We start from the raw sequence: 11201 nt of genomic DNA on the forward strand, positions 1-11201 counted from the left end.
CACACTCACACACTCACACACTTCCTGGTTTTATTTTTTCTCGCTCCCGCTAGGGCACCGCTGAGCCGCGGCGGCGGTGGTTGCAGTAGGGGCAGTCGCCACATCTGGGGGAAACTTAAGGTGGTCACGTAGGTTTTCCCGAAATTGCGGTGCAGAACAGCTTGCGGCTTCCCGGGGCAGCCGCAGGGCACCTAATGGCTAAACCTCTCCAGTCTCAGGGGAGCTGGAGGCGGCGGGGAACCGGCAAAGGAGGAGGTGCCGATTAGAGCTAGGCAGCTCAGCCGTGCGGAGAGTTCCCTGGCGCTTTCGGCCCATACTAGGAATACCAGGATGGGGGAGGGGGGTTACAAAAGCGCCCCAGCGGCTTGGAAGCGAGCCCCGACGGGGGAGGCGGGGCGGCTGGAACAGTGCCTGCAGAGAGGGAAGACGCCCCCGAACCCTCCCTCTCCTGGTCCCTGCCTCTTTCAGCCCCGCGGGAGAAGCCCTCAAAGGCCCGCCCAGCTATGGCTGAGGGACCCGCAAGGGGGTTCGCTCCTGGGAGAAGCGTCGTTTCCTTTGCTAGAAAGCGCCTTGCGCCCTCAGCGTGGCGGGTGGATTGTCTTGCTAAGCGGAGTTGGCGGCGACTTGGAGGGCTGTGGGGGTGCGACACGTTCCCACAGCCCGCCAGGGCCCCTCTACTCGGAGGGCTGGACTAGCACACTTAATGCTTAGCGGAGCTACTCTACCCCATCTCCTCTCCATGTTTTGTCTGTCCCTCTTGGCTTTCAGGTGGAGGCCGTGAGAACCCTTGTGCTTTAGAGGAGGGTCGATTTATTTTCCTAAAACTCGTGGAAAGGTAGCAGTTGGTGGGCACCGAGGAGTGTCGAAAGTATTAGAGTTGGCAAAAGGTAGATTGGAGCATCTTTCTGCAGAAGGCGCACCTGTTGCCCACTGCTCGGCTACATTGTGTGCAAAATGAAAGCGGATGAGACGCCTCACTCGGACTTTTGGGGTCCCTGAAGGGCTGGGTCACTGCCTACCTCCTCCCTTCCTCTCTACTCTTTTCCCCATGCACACGTCCTCATTTGCACGTGGGCACTGAAAGGAAAGAAAGGAACACAGAAATAGCCCCTACCTAGTCCCTTTCACCTTGGACTCGTGTGTGTGTGTGTGTGTGTGTGTGTGTGTGTGTGTGTGTGTGTGTGAGAGAGAGAGAGAGAGAGAGAGAGAGAGAGAGAGAGAGAGAGAGACGCTATGCCAGGGGAGGAGGAGGTGGCCAGGGACAGGAAAAGGGAGCAGAGGGAGATGCACCGGGCTAGGGAAATCCCACCCCAATTGCCCGAGCCCTCTGAGCGTCTCGTGTCATCAGACATGTGTACGCGATTCCGCTAATGGGGTGACGATTGTGGGTGAGTGAGGTTAGGGCACTGCCAGGCACACCCCATCCCATGCGATTCCAGGTGCTGGTTACCTGGCCCACGCAAGGGTTCCCTTTCCCCCCTCTTTTGTTGCACCCTCCCCCACGTGTGAGCGGCGGGGCAGCAGAGGTGGCGCACGGGTTTGGGGAGGTGGGTGAGATGTAGCGCCTCTGTGGGCAGTGCGGACCTGAGTGGAGAGGTCACACCTCTTTCGGAAAAAAAAAAGAAAGAAAGAAAAAAAGAAAAACCAAGCTAGCTACCAAGGTGAACCCAGAGCGGTTCCCACCTTAAAATCGGCCCTGCTCGTGACGTCAGGTCGGAAATATACCAAAGCGAGCGCCGGCCAGGAGTCTGGGGAGAGCGGCGGCGCGGCGATTGGGCGACAGGCTGCTGACGCGCGCTGACGCGCGGAGACTTTAGGTGCATGTTGGCAGCTGCAGTGCGAGCCACATAAACAAAGGCACATTGGCGGCCAGGGCCAGTCCGGCGGCTAGCTCAACTCCGCGGTCCCGCTCGCCAGCCCAGCTGGCCGCCTTCCCCTGCTCCCTCCCAGCTCTCGGCGTCTCGGGTCCCTTCGCCCCTCTCGCCCACCCCTCCCCGACCCTGCACCCCGACTCCCAGAGGGAACTACACTTCGGCGGAGTTGAATGAATGAAGAGAGACGCGGTGAACTCCTAAGTGAGTAGTGCAGTCCGTGCAGCTCGCGTTCTTTTTCTTTTTCTTTTTCTTTTTTTTATCCTTCTTTCTTGTTTTGCACGTCTCTTCTTTCCATATGTGTGGTACAGGTTCTCTGGAAGTGGGCGCCAGAGGCGCGGAGCGCAAGTGGGGCCGGAGGATGGGGAGTAGGTGCTCGCAGCTACAGAGGGCATTTGTCCGTATCCCAGCTTTGGCTCTAGCGGAGAGTTGGCTCCCAACATAGGCTTCCACGCTCCTCATTGGTGGACGTGGAAGGGAGGCTTGCATAGTTCGGGGAGCTGCGGACCTGCCCGGAGAAATGTGCGCAAAGTTTGCTCTTAGTGCGGAATTCATTGTGGCCTTTGGACACAGAGACTCAAAGTCCTGTGTGTAAGAGGGGCCTGGACGTTGCCCACAAAGTAAGAGGGAGAGAGAAAGTTCTTCACTTTATGTGTTGCTTGGGAACTGTGTCACTGTGGCTGGCCAGCATGCCAGCGTTTCCTGGCTATTGTTGAGTAAGGGGGGGGGGTAGAGTGTCCTGTTACTAAGTTGCCTGAAATTTCTGGTTTTGACTTATGCCGCGCTTGTGTATGTGAGTGTGTTGGACAGAAACAGGCAGAATATATAAAGACTACAGTTATGAAGCTGTGAAGTTACCAGGGGGTTAATATCTAGCACAGGCATATCTCTCAAGGGCCGGGAAGAAGGGGGGGGGTGTCATCAAGAGTCTCCTTTCTTTCTACTTTTTCTAGTTAACCTCCCTCCCCCGTGAAGCAAGATTCTGGAGGGGGGCATAAGGAGAACAGAAGGAGTGGATGTTTGGCTTTCTTTTCTCACTAGTAGTAAGATTGTCTATGCTGTAGAATGCCTTCCAAGTGGGACCATCTGAAAATTACTAGGATACAAGAATGCCTTGTTCCAGCAAGTAGGCAGACTATGGAAGGCTGTATAGGGATGGTGTTCAGTTTACTAGGTTGGGAAGCGCTTCTAACATTGATGCCAATACTAGATAGATAAGCAGCATTGTCCTCCCTCTGCAGTTGACCTAAGATGCTCCTGGAAAAGTAGGGTCCCCCTGTTTCCACGCCTTGGACATTAAAGGTGTTGAAAGATAAGCTTCCTGGAGAAGCGAATGCCAGTTCACTTGTATCCCTAATCCTAGTGCCCTGTCAAAAGCACTTAGGAAAGCCAGACGCTTTCAATCAGATTGCCTTCGGGGCTGCCCAGGCCTTGCTAACATTTTGGAGCTCATAGGGGTGGAGGGGGAAATTGTTTTTCATTTTATATTCTTGACTTCTACTTTTTTCCCTCCTCCCAAAAGAAAAACCAATTTCACCACAGGAGAAAAAAAAAAAAGAGAGAAGTTTCCAATGCTATATTTTATTAAACCCTAGTTTTTTCTTATTCGGGTCTGAATTAAACTAAAATGGAAATGACGCTCCCCTCCCACCACTCCAAACACCCTAGCAAAAGGGCTAATTTATTACCTCATAAGTATTACATAAGTCCATGGAATACTTTTGCTCCTTCAGAAACCTCTCTCTGCAAGGATTTACAGAGTGCAATGGGTGGCATTTTCTGTTGTTTCCCGCCATCTATTACACTTTCATCTCGACTGCTAAGTTTGGTGAAGGATGCACACAAATTTCCAATGGAACAATCACAGAGGGCATAGAAGGGCCTGCCTGGTGAGTCCACAGATAGAAGCCTGGCGGAATCTGTCCGGAAAATCACCCTGAAGCTTTCTGTGTCTGTATTTCAGGGAGGAGATCTGACAGGCTGGACTTCCCATTGCTTTTCTAAAAATCTTGGAAACTTTGTCCTTCATTGAATTACGACACTGTCCACCTTTAATTTCCTCGAAAACGCCAGTAACTCGGCTGAAGGTTAGTGTAACTTGATTTCTTTCTTTCCCTCCCGGGAGTTCCCTAAATATCAAGACACAGGGCTACCGCGATCTTCCTCAGCAAACCCTGTAACTTAAGGTTTTCCCGGCCCATCGCCTTTGGGAACAACTTTCTCATTGGGCAATTCAACTTCGTTTCTAGTATGAGCTTGCTGAACCCCAGCTTCAGAAGAAAGGTTCATTTTAGCGGGATTGTTCATAAAAGGGGGTGAAGGGGGAGGCATTTGGAAATATGCGGGAGTGGAGACCCTCAGTAGCTTTCTAGCTTTAGGTCCTCGTTTGATCAGCCTTTCCGTGCCCTGCACTGTTTTGCTCCGCAGCATTCGCTCTCCGCCCTTCCTATCGCGCCCCTAACAGCTCTCTCTGATCGCCGCAAGCTGCTGGTGTAGCTCCAGGTGCACCCGAGCCCGGGAGAAAGTGTTCAGTTGACCAGGCTGAGTGTATATTACCCTGTTTCATTTCCAGCCATGCCTTGTGTTCAGGCGCAGTATGGGTCCTCGCCTCAAGGAGCCAGCCCCGCTTCTCAGAACTACAGTTACCACTCTTCGGGAGAATACAGCTCCGATTTCTTAACTCCAGAGTTTGTCAAGTTTAGCATGGACCTCACCAACACTGAAATCACTGCCACCACTTCTCTCCCCAGCTTCAGTACCTTTATGGACAACTACAGCACAGGCTACGACGTCAAGCCACCTTGCTTGTACCAAATGCCCCTGTCCGGACAGCAGTCCTCCATTAAAGTAGAAGACATTCAGATGCACAACTACCAGCAACACAGCCACCTGCCCCCCCAGTCCGAGGAGATGATGCCGCACTCCGGGTCGGTTTACTACAAGCCCTCCTCGCCCCCGACGCCTACCACCCCGGGCTTCCAGGTGCAGCACAGCCCCATGTGGGACGACCCAGGCTCCCTCCACAACTTCCACCAGAACTACGTGGCCACCACGCACATGATCGAGCAGAGGAAAACGCCAGTCTCCCGCCTCTCCCTCTTCTCCTTTAAGCAGTCGCCCCCCGGCACCCCGGTGTCCAGCTGCCAGATGCGCTTCGACGGGCCCCTGCACGTCCCCATGAACCCGGAGCCGGCGGGCAGCCACCACGTGGTGGACGGGCAGACCTTCGCTGTGCCCAACCCCATCCGAAAGCCCGCGTCCATGGGCTTCCCCGGCCTGCAGATTGGCCACGCGTCGCAGCTGCTCGACACACAGGTGCCCTCGCCGCCGTCGCGGGGCTCTCCCTCCAACGAGGGGCTGTGCGCCGTGTGCGGCGACAACGCGGCCTGCCAGCACTACGGCGTGCGCACCTGTGAGGGCTGCAAAGGTTTCTTTAAGGTGAGCAGGGTCGGGGGCAGAGGAGGCAGGTAGGGGCCCCCTAGTGTCCGGAGCCTCGGCGAGCGCGCTCTGCCTAGGTGTAGGCAGCCCAGCCCCAGCTGGTTCCGGGCTGTCCAACTCCCGGGGTCCGCACAGGTTGCTCTGCAGCCACCCACGGGCTGCAGCGCAGGCATCCGTGTGCCTGAGAAAGGGAAGTAGGAAGACCGGGAGACTCGGGGTCGCATCCCCCGCACGTAGCCGACCCGACAGGCCCCCGCCCCAAGTTGCTGCAGCGGGAGTTGGAAGACGGTCATTTGCATGTGCTCGGAGCTGTCTTCTCTGTTCAGATTGAAATTGGTTAGGACAGAGAACCGTGTCTGAGCTAACCAAGTGGAACAGAATTCCCTATGGTCAAATTAAGTGATCTCTTTATTTCGCCATCCTGATTGAATAATCTTATCATTTTAAATAGAGAAGGTCTCCAAGGAATGTAAATAATATGAATGTCCACGGATTTGTATTTACTGAGCGTTTCCTTCTCCTTCTCTTGGCATATAAAACACAGCAAGGAGCAGCAAGGTTAGCTCAAATGTTAACGCTATCAATTTTCTTCTGTAACATGCCCTGGGGAGAGGAAAAAGAAAAGAAAGAGAAAGAAAAGGAAAAGGAAAAAAAAATTAAAAGGAGTTGTGTGTGTGTGTTTGTGGGGAGAGAGTGTCGACCCCAGCCTTTAGAAATTGTCCCTGGAGTCCCTGGGTTGCTGGATTTTAAAGAGGAAAATAATTTTCGGCCTCTATTGTCTCCTTTTGCAGCGCACGGTGCAAAAAAACGCAAAATACGTATGTTTAGCCAATAAAAACTGCCCAGTGGACAAGCGGCGCCGGAATCGCTGTCAGTACTGCCGGTTTCAGAAGTGCCTGGCTGTTGGGATGGTGAAAGAAGGTAGGTCGGGGCATACAGCCGGCTCCGCAGTCTGTGCCCTTGTGAAACTGCTGTTCCTACCCCAACCTCACTTTCCACTACCAGAGCCAGGGGGTGGGGGTTCCGAGTCCTCCCAACCCATGTCCGGCCTCCACGACCCAGTAGCTAGCTGCCTGCTTGCCCATCCAGCTCTAGAGAAAGCCGCCAGGCTCTTCTCCTCTTTAACTATATGACCCATTTGAAAGAAGACATAAAACAACCCCGCATTTTTTATGCTTTTCGACAGTAAAGGTTTTACAAGCAGTGGGGCCCTGTGCCGCCCGGCCAGGCGCCCCGCGGCTGCGGCCTTCCCCCGGGAGGGGCAGCGGTAGCAGCTGGGTCCCGCTAGCAGAAGCCGTGCTAACCCAGCTCTTTCTTTGCAGTGGTTCGCACGGACAGTTTAAAAGGCCGGAGAGGTCGTTTACCCTCGAAACCGAAGAGCCCACAGGAGCCCTCTCCCCCCTCGCCCCCGGTGAGTCTGATCAGTGCCCTCGTCAGGGCCCATGTCGACTCCAACCCGGCTATGACCAGCCTGGACTATTCCAGGGTAAGAAGCTGGCGGGGGTATCATGTGGACAAACCGACGGATGGGCAGGACCCCTCTCCCCACACCCATCACTAACCCCCAGACTCAAGGGATAAAGGAGGCAAGCAAGGCTGTGGCTTCACAGCTCTGGGCAGAGCCACAGGAGAGAGACAGATTGACAGACAAACTGTGTTGCTGGGGGTTATGGACGTCAAGACAGGGCAGAGGAAGGAAGAGAAATTAGGCCACGGTGGTCAAAATCTCTGCGAGCGCCCTTCCCACTACCACCATACACACACACATGCTCATACACTGATGCCTCTGATGCCAAAACCAGAGGCCGTGCAAAAGGCCTCCACTTGGATTTCATCCCTAATCTTACACAGAAACGCTTTAATCCTCATCCTGCCTGGCACTGTCAGGGTGGGGGCTTGCTTGGGGGTCTGGGAAGGGGAAGAGAGAGGGTATGAGGAATGGCAGTACGGTGGAGGATCAAGTAGAGTTCTCTTTTGCCCCAGCTGTGAGAAATGTGTGGGCTTTAATTGGAAGTATGTCGGGCAAACCTAGAAGTCACTGCAATTTTATTAAGATTTGCAAAGGGCGTCTCTGCTCGAGACCCACTCTGGGACTGGCATGAATACTAACGTGTCAATTGTTTTGTGGAGATAAGAGTGAACGTTTCCCAGGGCTGGATGGCACTGTATTTAGTCTGTATGGAATTGGTAATTTACATATTTAAAGCAGCGACCTCATAGCACCATCCCTAATTGAATTAATTGCCCCGGAACATCTAATTTCCTTACTGGTCAGAGAGAGATTTAATTGTTATAAAAACCTGGCTCCCCTACTAGAAACGGGGTTAGCAATTTCACGGGTTATATATTTTAGAGAACCTCATTAAGTGCTTTTAAAAATGAAATTCCAGTTCCAGGCGAACCCTGACTATCAGATGAGTGGAGATGACACCCAGCATATCCAACAATTCTATGATCTTCTGACTGGCTCCATGGAGATCATCAGGGGCTGGGCCGAGAAGATCCCCGGCTTCGCTGACCTGCCCAAAGCCGACCAGGACCTTCTTTTTGAATCGGCTTTTTTAGAACTGTTTGTGCTGCGATTAGCATACAGGTAACAGAGGAGGCAATCAGGGAGGCTGGGAAAGGAGGAAGGGAGAAATCAACAAGAGAAAAGAAAAAGGAAACAAAAGGGGGGGAAGAGAAAAAGAATAGGAAATGAAAGGGGTTAAAAGGAAGGAAAGGAGAGTAGACCAAAGGTAGAGAAGGGAAGGAGTGAGCCCAGAAGCCTTGGGTAAATGGAATGGAGGTGGGATAGGGGGCGGTCTTGATATGAAATTAAACCCTTTCAAGGTCCACTGGTCTACATTTTATTAACTCTTCGGTAATTAGGTGCCTCTTAAATCCCTCATTTATTGCTCTTCAAGTAATTAGTTGTTTAGCTTTCTCTCTCTCTTTTTCTCCCCTCTCTCTCTTTGGTATTAATTGCAGGTCCAACCCAGTGGAGGGTAAACTCATCTTTTGCAATGGGGTGGTCTTGCACAGGTTGCAATGCGTTCGTGGCTTTGGGGAATGGATTGATTCCATTGTTGAATTCTCATCCAACTTGCAGAATATGAACATCGACATTTCTGCCTTCTCCTGCATTGCTGCCCTGGCTATGGTCACAGGTCAGTACCACAGGTGCGGGGCACTTCTTCAGAACTGCCCAGCAGGCTCATCCCGGTCTTCCCTTGCCATCGATCCTCCTTGGTCTTGTCAGCTAGCTAACGGCCTGTGTATTCCTCTTTTGTTTCTGATTGTTTTCTGCAGAGAGACACGGGCTCAAGGAACCCAAGAGAGTGGAAGAACTGCAAAACAAGATTGTAAATTGTCTCAAAGACCACGTGACTTTCAATAATGGGGGATTGAACCGCCCCAACTATTTATCCAAACTGTTGGGGAAGCTCCCAGAACTCCGTACCCTTTGCACACAGGGGCTACAGCGCATTTTCTACCTGAAACTGGAAGACTTGGTACCACCGCCAGCAATAATTGACAAACTTTTTTTGGACACTTTACCTTTCTAAGATCTCCTCTCATGCACTTCAAAGGAACTGGAAAGAAACCTAAAACTATCCAGAGGGGGCAAGTCACAAGGGCAGAGATACCCCCCCTGAGCTGCCTCAGCTCTAGCTGGCCCCCCTCCCCTTCGATAAACCCCCCAGCCCCTTGATCCCTAAAGAAAAACAAAACAAAACAAAAAACTGTTGCTATTTCCTAACCTGCAGGCAGAACCTGAAAGGGCATTTTGGCTCGGGGGATCCTGGATTTAGAACACGGACTACACACAATACAGTGGTATAAACTTTTTATTATCAGCTTAAAAATCAGTTTAATGTTCAGAAGAAAGATTCCTAATGTATGATGGGAAATGTTTGGCCACGTTTGGTTGTTGCAGTTAAGACAAATGTAATGCACACACACACACACACACACACACACACACACACACACACACACACACACTAAGGGGACCCACAAGTATTGCCCTTTAAAAGACTTCAAAGTTTTCTGCTGTAAAGAAAGCTGTAATATATAGTAAAACTAAATGTTGCGTGGGTGGCATGAGTTGAAGAAGGCAAAGGCTTGTAAATTTACCCAATGCAGTTTGGCTTTTTAAATTATTTTGTGCCTATTTATGAATAAATATTACAAATTCTAAAAGATAAGTGTGTTTGCAAAAAAAATAATAATAATAACTACACAAAAAAGGGACCAGCATGTTGATTCTAGGTTGAAAATGTTATAGGCACTTGCTACTTCAGTAATGTCTATATTATATAAATAGTATTTCAGACACTATGTAGTCTGTTAGATTTTATAAAGATTGGTAGTTATCTGAGCTTAAACATTTTCTCAATTGTAATATAGGTGGGCACAAGTATTACACATCAGAAAATCCTGACAAAAGGGACACATAGTGTTTGTAACACCGTCCAACATTCCTTGTTTGTAAGTGTTGTATGTACCGTTGATGTTGATAAAAGAAAGTTTATATCTTGATTATTTTGTTGTCTAAAGCTAAACAAAACTTGCATGCAGCAGCTTTTGACTGTTTCCAGAGTGCTTATAATATACATAACTCCCTGGAAATTACTGAGCACTTTGAATTTTTTTAATGTCTAAAATTGTCAGTTAATATATTATTTTATGTTTGAGTAAGAATTTTAATATTGCCATATTCTGTAGTATTTTTCTTTGTATATTTCCAGTATGGCACATGATATAAGTCACTGCCTTTTTTTCTATGGTGTATGACAGTTAGAGACGCTGATTTTTTTTCTGATAAATTCTTTCTTTGAGAAAGACAATTTTAATGTTTACAACAATAAACTATGTAAATAAACAGAATTTTGTCTTCTTTCTGGGTCAGGAAAAAAATGATGACTAAACAGCAATATACAATAGACAGAGTTGGAGATGGATTTGGGATGTCCCTCATTCAACATCTGAATTTCAAATGGACTAGACCTATTCTGACAAAAGGAACTGGGGAATTGAACTAATTTCCAGAGAATTCAGTTCAATATTTTTTTCTTAACCAGAGTTTTCCAGTGTGTAGCAACCTACATTTATCATAATCATTTGACAAGATCTCACCTCTTCTGTTAATTTTGCCAGTAAGTGCTGCTTTCAGAAGAGAAATTCAGGAGCCTAAAAGCTTTTGAACTTTTGCAGGTCCAAAAGTCCTGTCAAGTTTTTGTCTTGCCCAATGTTTAGGAAATACCTTTTTAAGACTCAGGAAGTCAACAGGGATGTGAAGTGTGTTGTACTTAATCTCAGCTTCTTCCAATTCCTCTACTTAATACTGTTGTACAGGGTCTTGGAGGAAGGACCAAGCATTTCAGGCCCTTTGGGCCTTGAGTCAGGACTCTTTGGTATGGAGCAGAACTCAGTAGTGGCATTTCTTACAACTTTTTTCTTCCTTTGGTGGATAGTGATGAGGTTCAATTTGTAGTTTTAGAATAATATTTTGCCTTAAAAGTTTCTCAGATAAACAATAAAATATCCATTTGTCAGGTCCTGGATCTGGTATAAGTAAGTTATACTACAGCTTCTAGAATTCCACCCAGCACCAACTTTTAGCCAGAAAGTAACATAACGCTGTAGAAGGCGCTTAAGGTTTGAGCTGCCTGGCAGAGCCCTGGCCCTTGGGCGGTGGGAGGTCCAGTGAGCTTCACTTCAGAACCGCTATGAATTTACAGAGAGCGGAACAGGGGGCTTCTTCGCTGACCCTGGTGAATTACGGACCGCCTCCCGTCACTGACATTTACAGTGTTATAGTTTTTAACATGCAGAGTTAGGACAGTAAGTCGCCACGAGAGTTCTGGGGTTATTTTTACTATGCCTTTCCCCCCTCATTTAAAAAAG

General features: G+C 49.5%; 1 protein-coding gene across 5 annotated transcripts; it reads left to right on the plus strand.

Moving 5' to 3' along the window:
- Window positions 1-1236: 1236 nt before the first annotated feature.
- NR4A2 (nuclear receptor subfamily 4 group A member 2) lies at window positions 1237-10181 on the plus strand. Of its 5 annotated transcripts, none has more exons than XM_019636797.1 (8): window positions 1239-2075; window positions 3835-3958; window positions 4444-5309; window positions 6101-6230; window positions 6632-6795; window positions 7700-7902; window positions 8280-8458; window positions 8601-10181. In XM_019636797.1, the coding sequence occupies exons 3-8, from the start codon at window positions 4446-4448 to the stop codon at window positions 8855-8857; spliced, it is 1797 nt and encodes a 598-aa protein (XP_019492342.1). In that variant the 5' UTR covers window positions 1239-2075; window positions 3835-3958; window positions 4444-4445; the 3' UTR covers window positions 8858-10181. The 5 variants fall into 5 exon arrangements, 4 of the variants coding, with proteins under 4 accessions (XP_019492343.1, XP_019492342.1, XP_019492344.1 ...); XM_019636799.1 differs by having other exon boundaries at window positions 4622-5309; window positions 8601-9507; XR_002123283.1 differs by lacking the exon at window positions 3835-3958 and having other exon boundaries at window positions 1237-2075; window positions 8401-8458; window positions 8601-8617.
- The last annotated feature ends 1020 nt before the right edge of the window (window positions 10182-11201 follow it).

The sequence above is a fragment of the Hipposideros armiger genome, unplaced genomic scaffold (genome assembly GCF_001890085.2).
Source record: "Hipposideros armiger isolate ML-2016 unplaced genomic scaffold, ASM189008v1 scaffold_30, whole genome shotgun sequence".
NCBI lineage: Eukaryota > Metazoa > Chordata > Mammalia > Chiroptera > Hipposideridae > Hipposideros > Hipposideros armiger.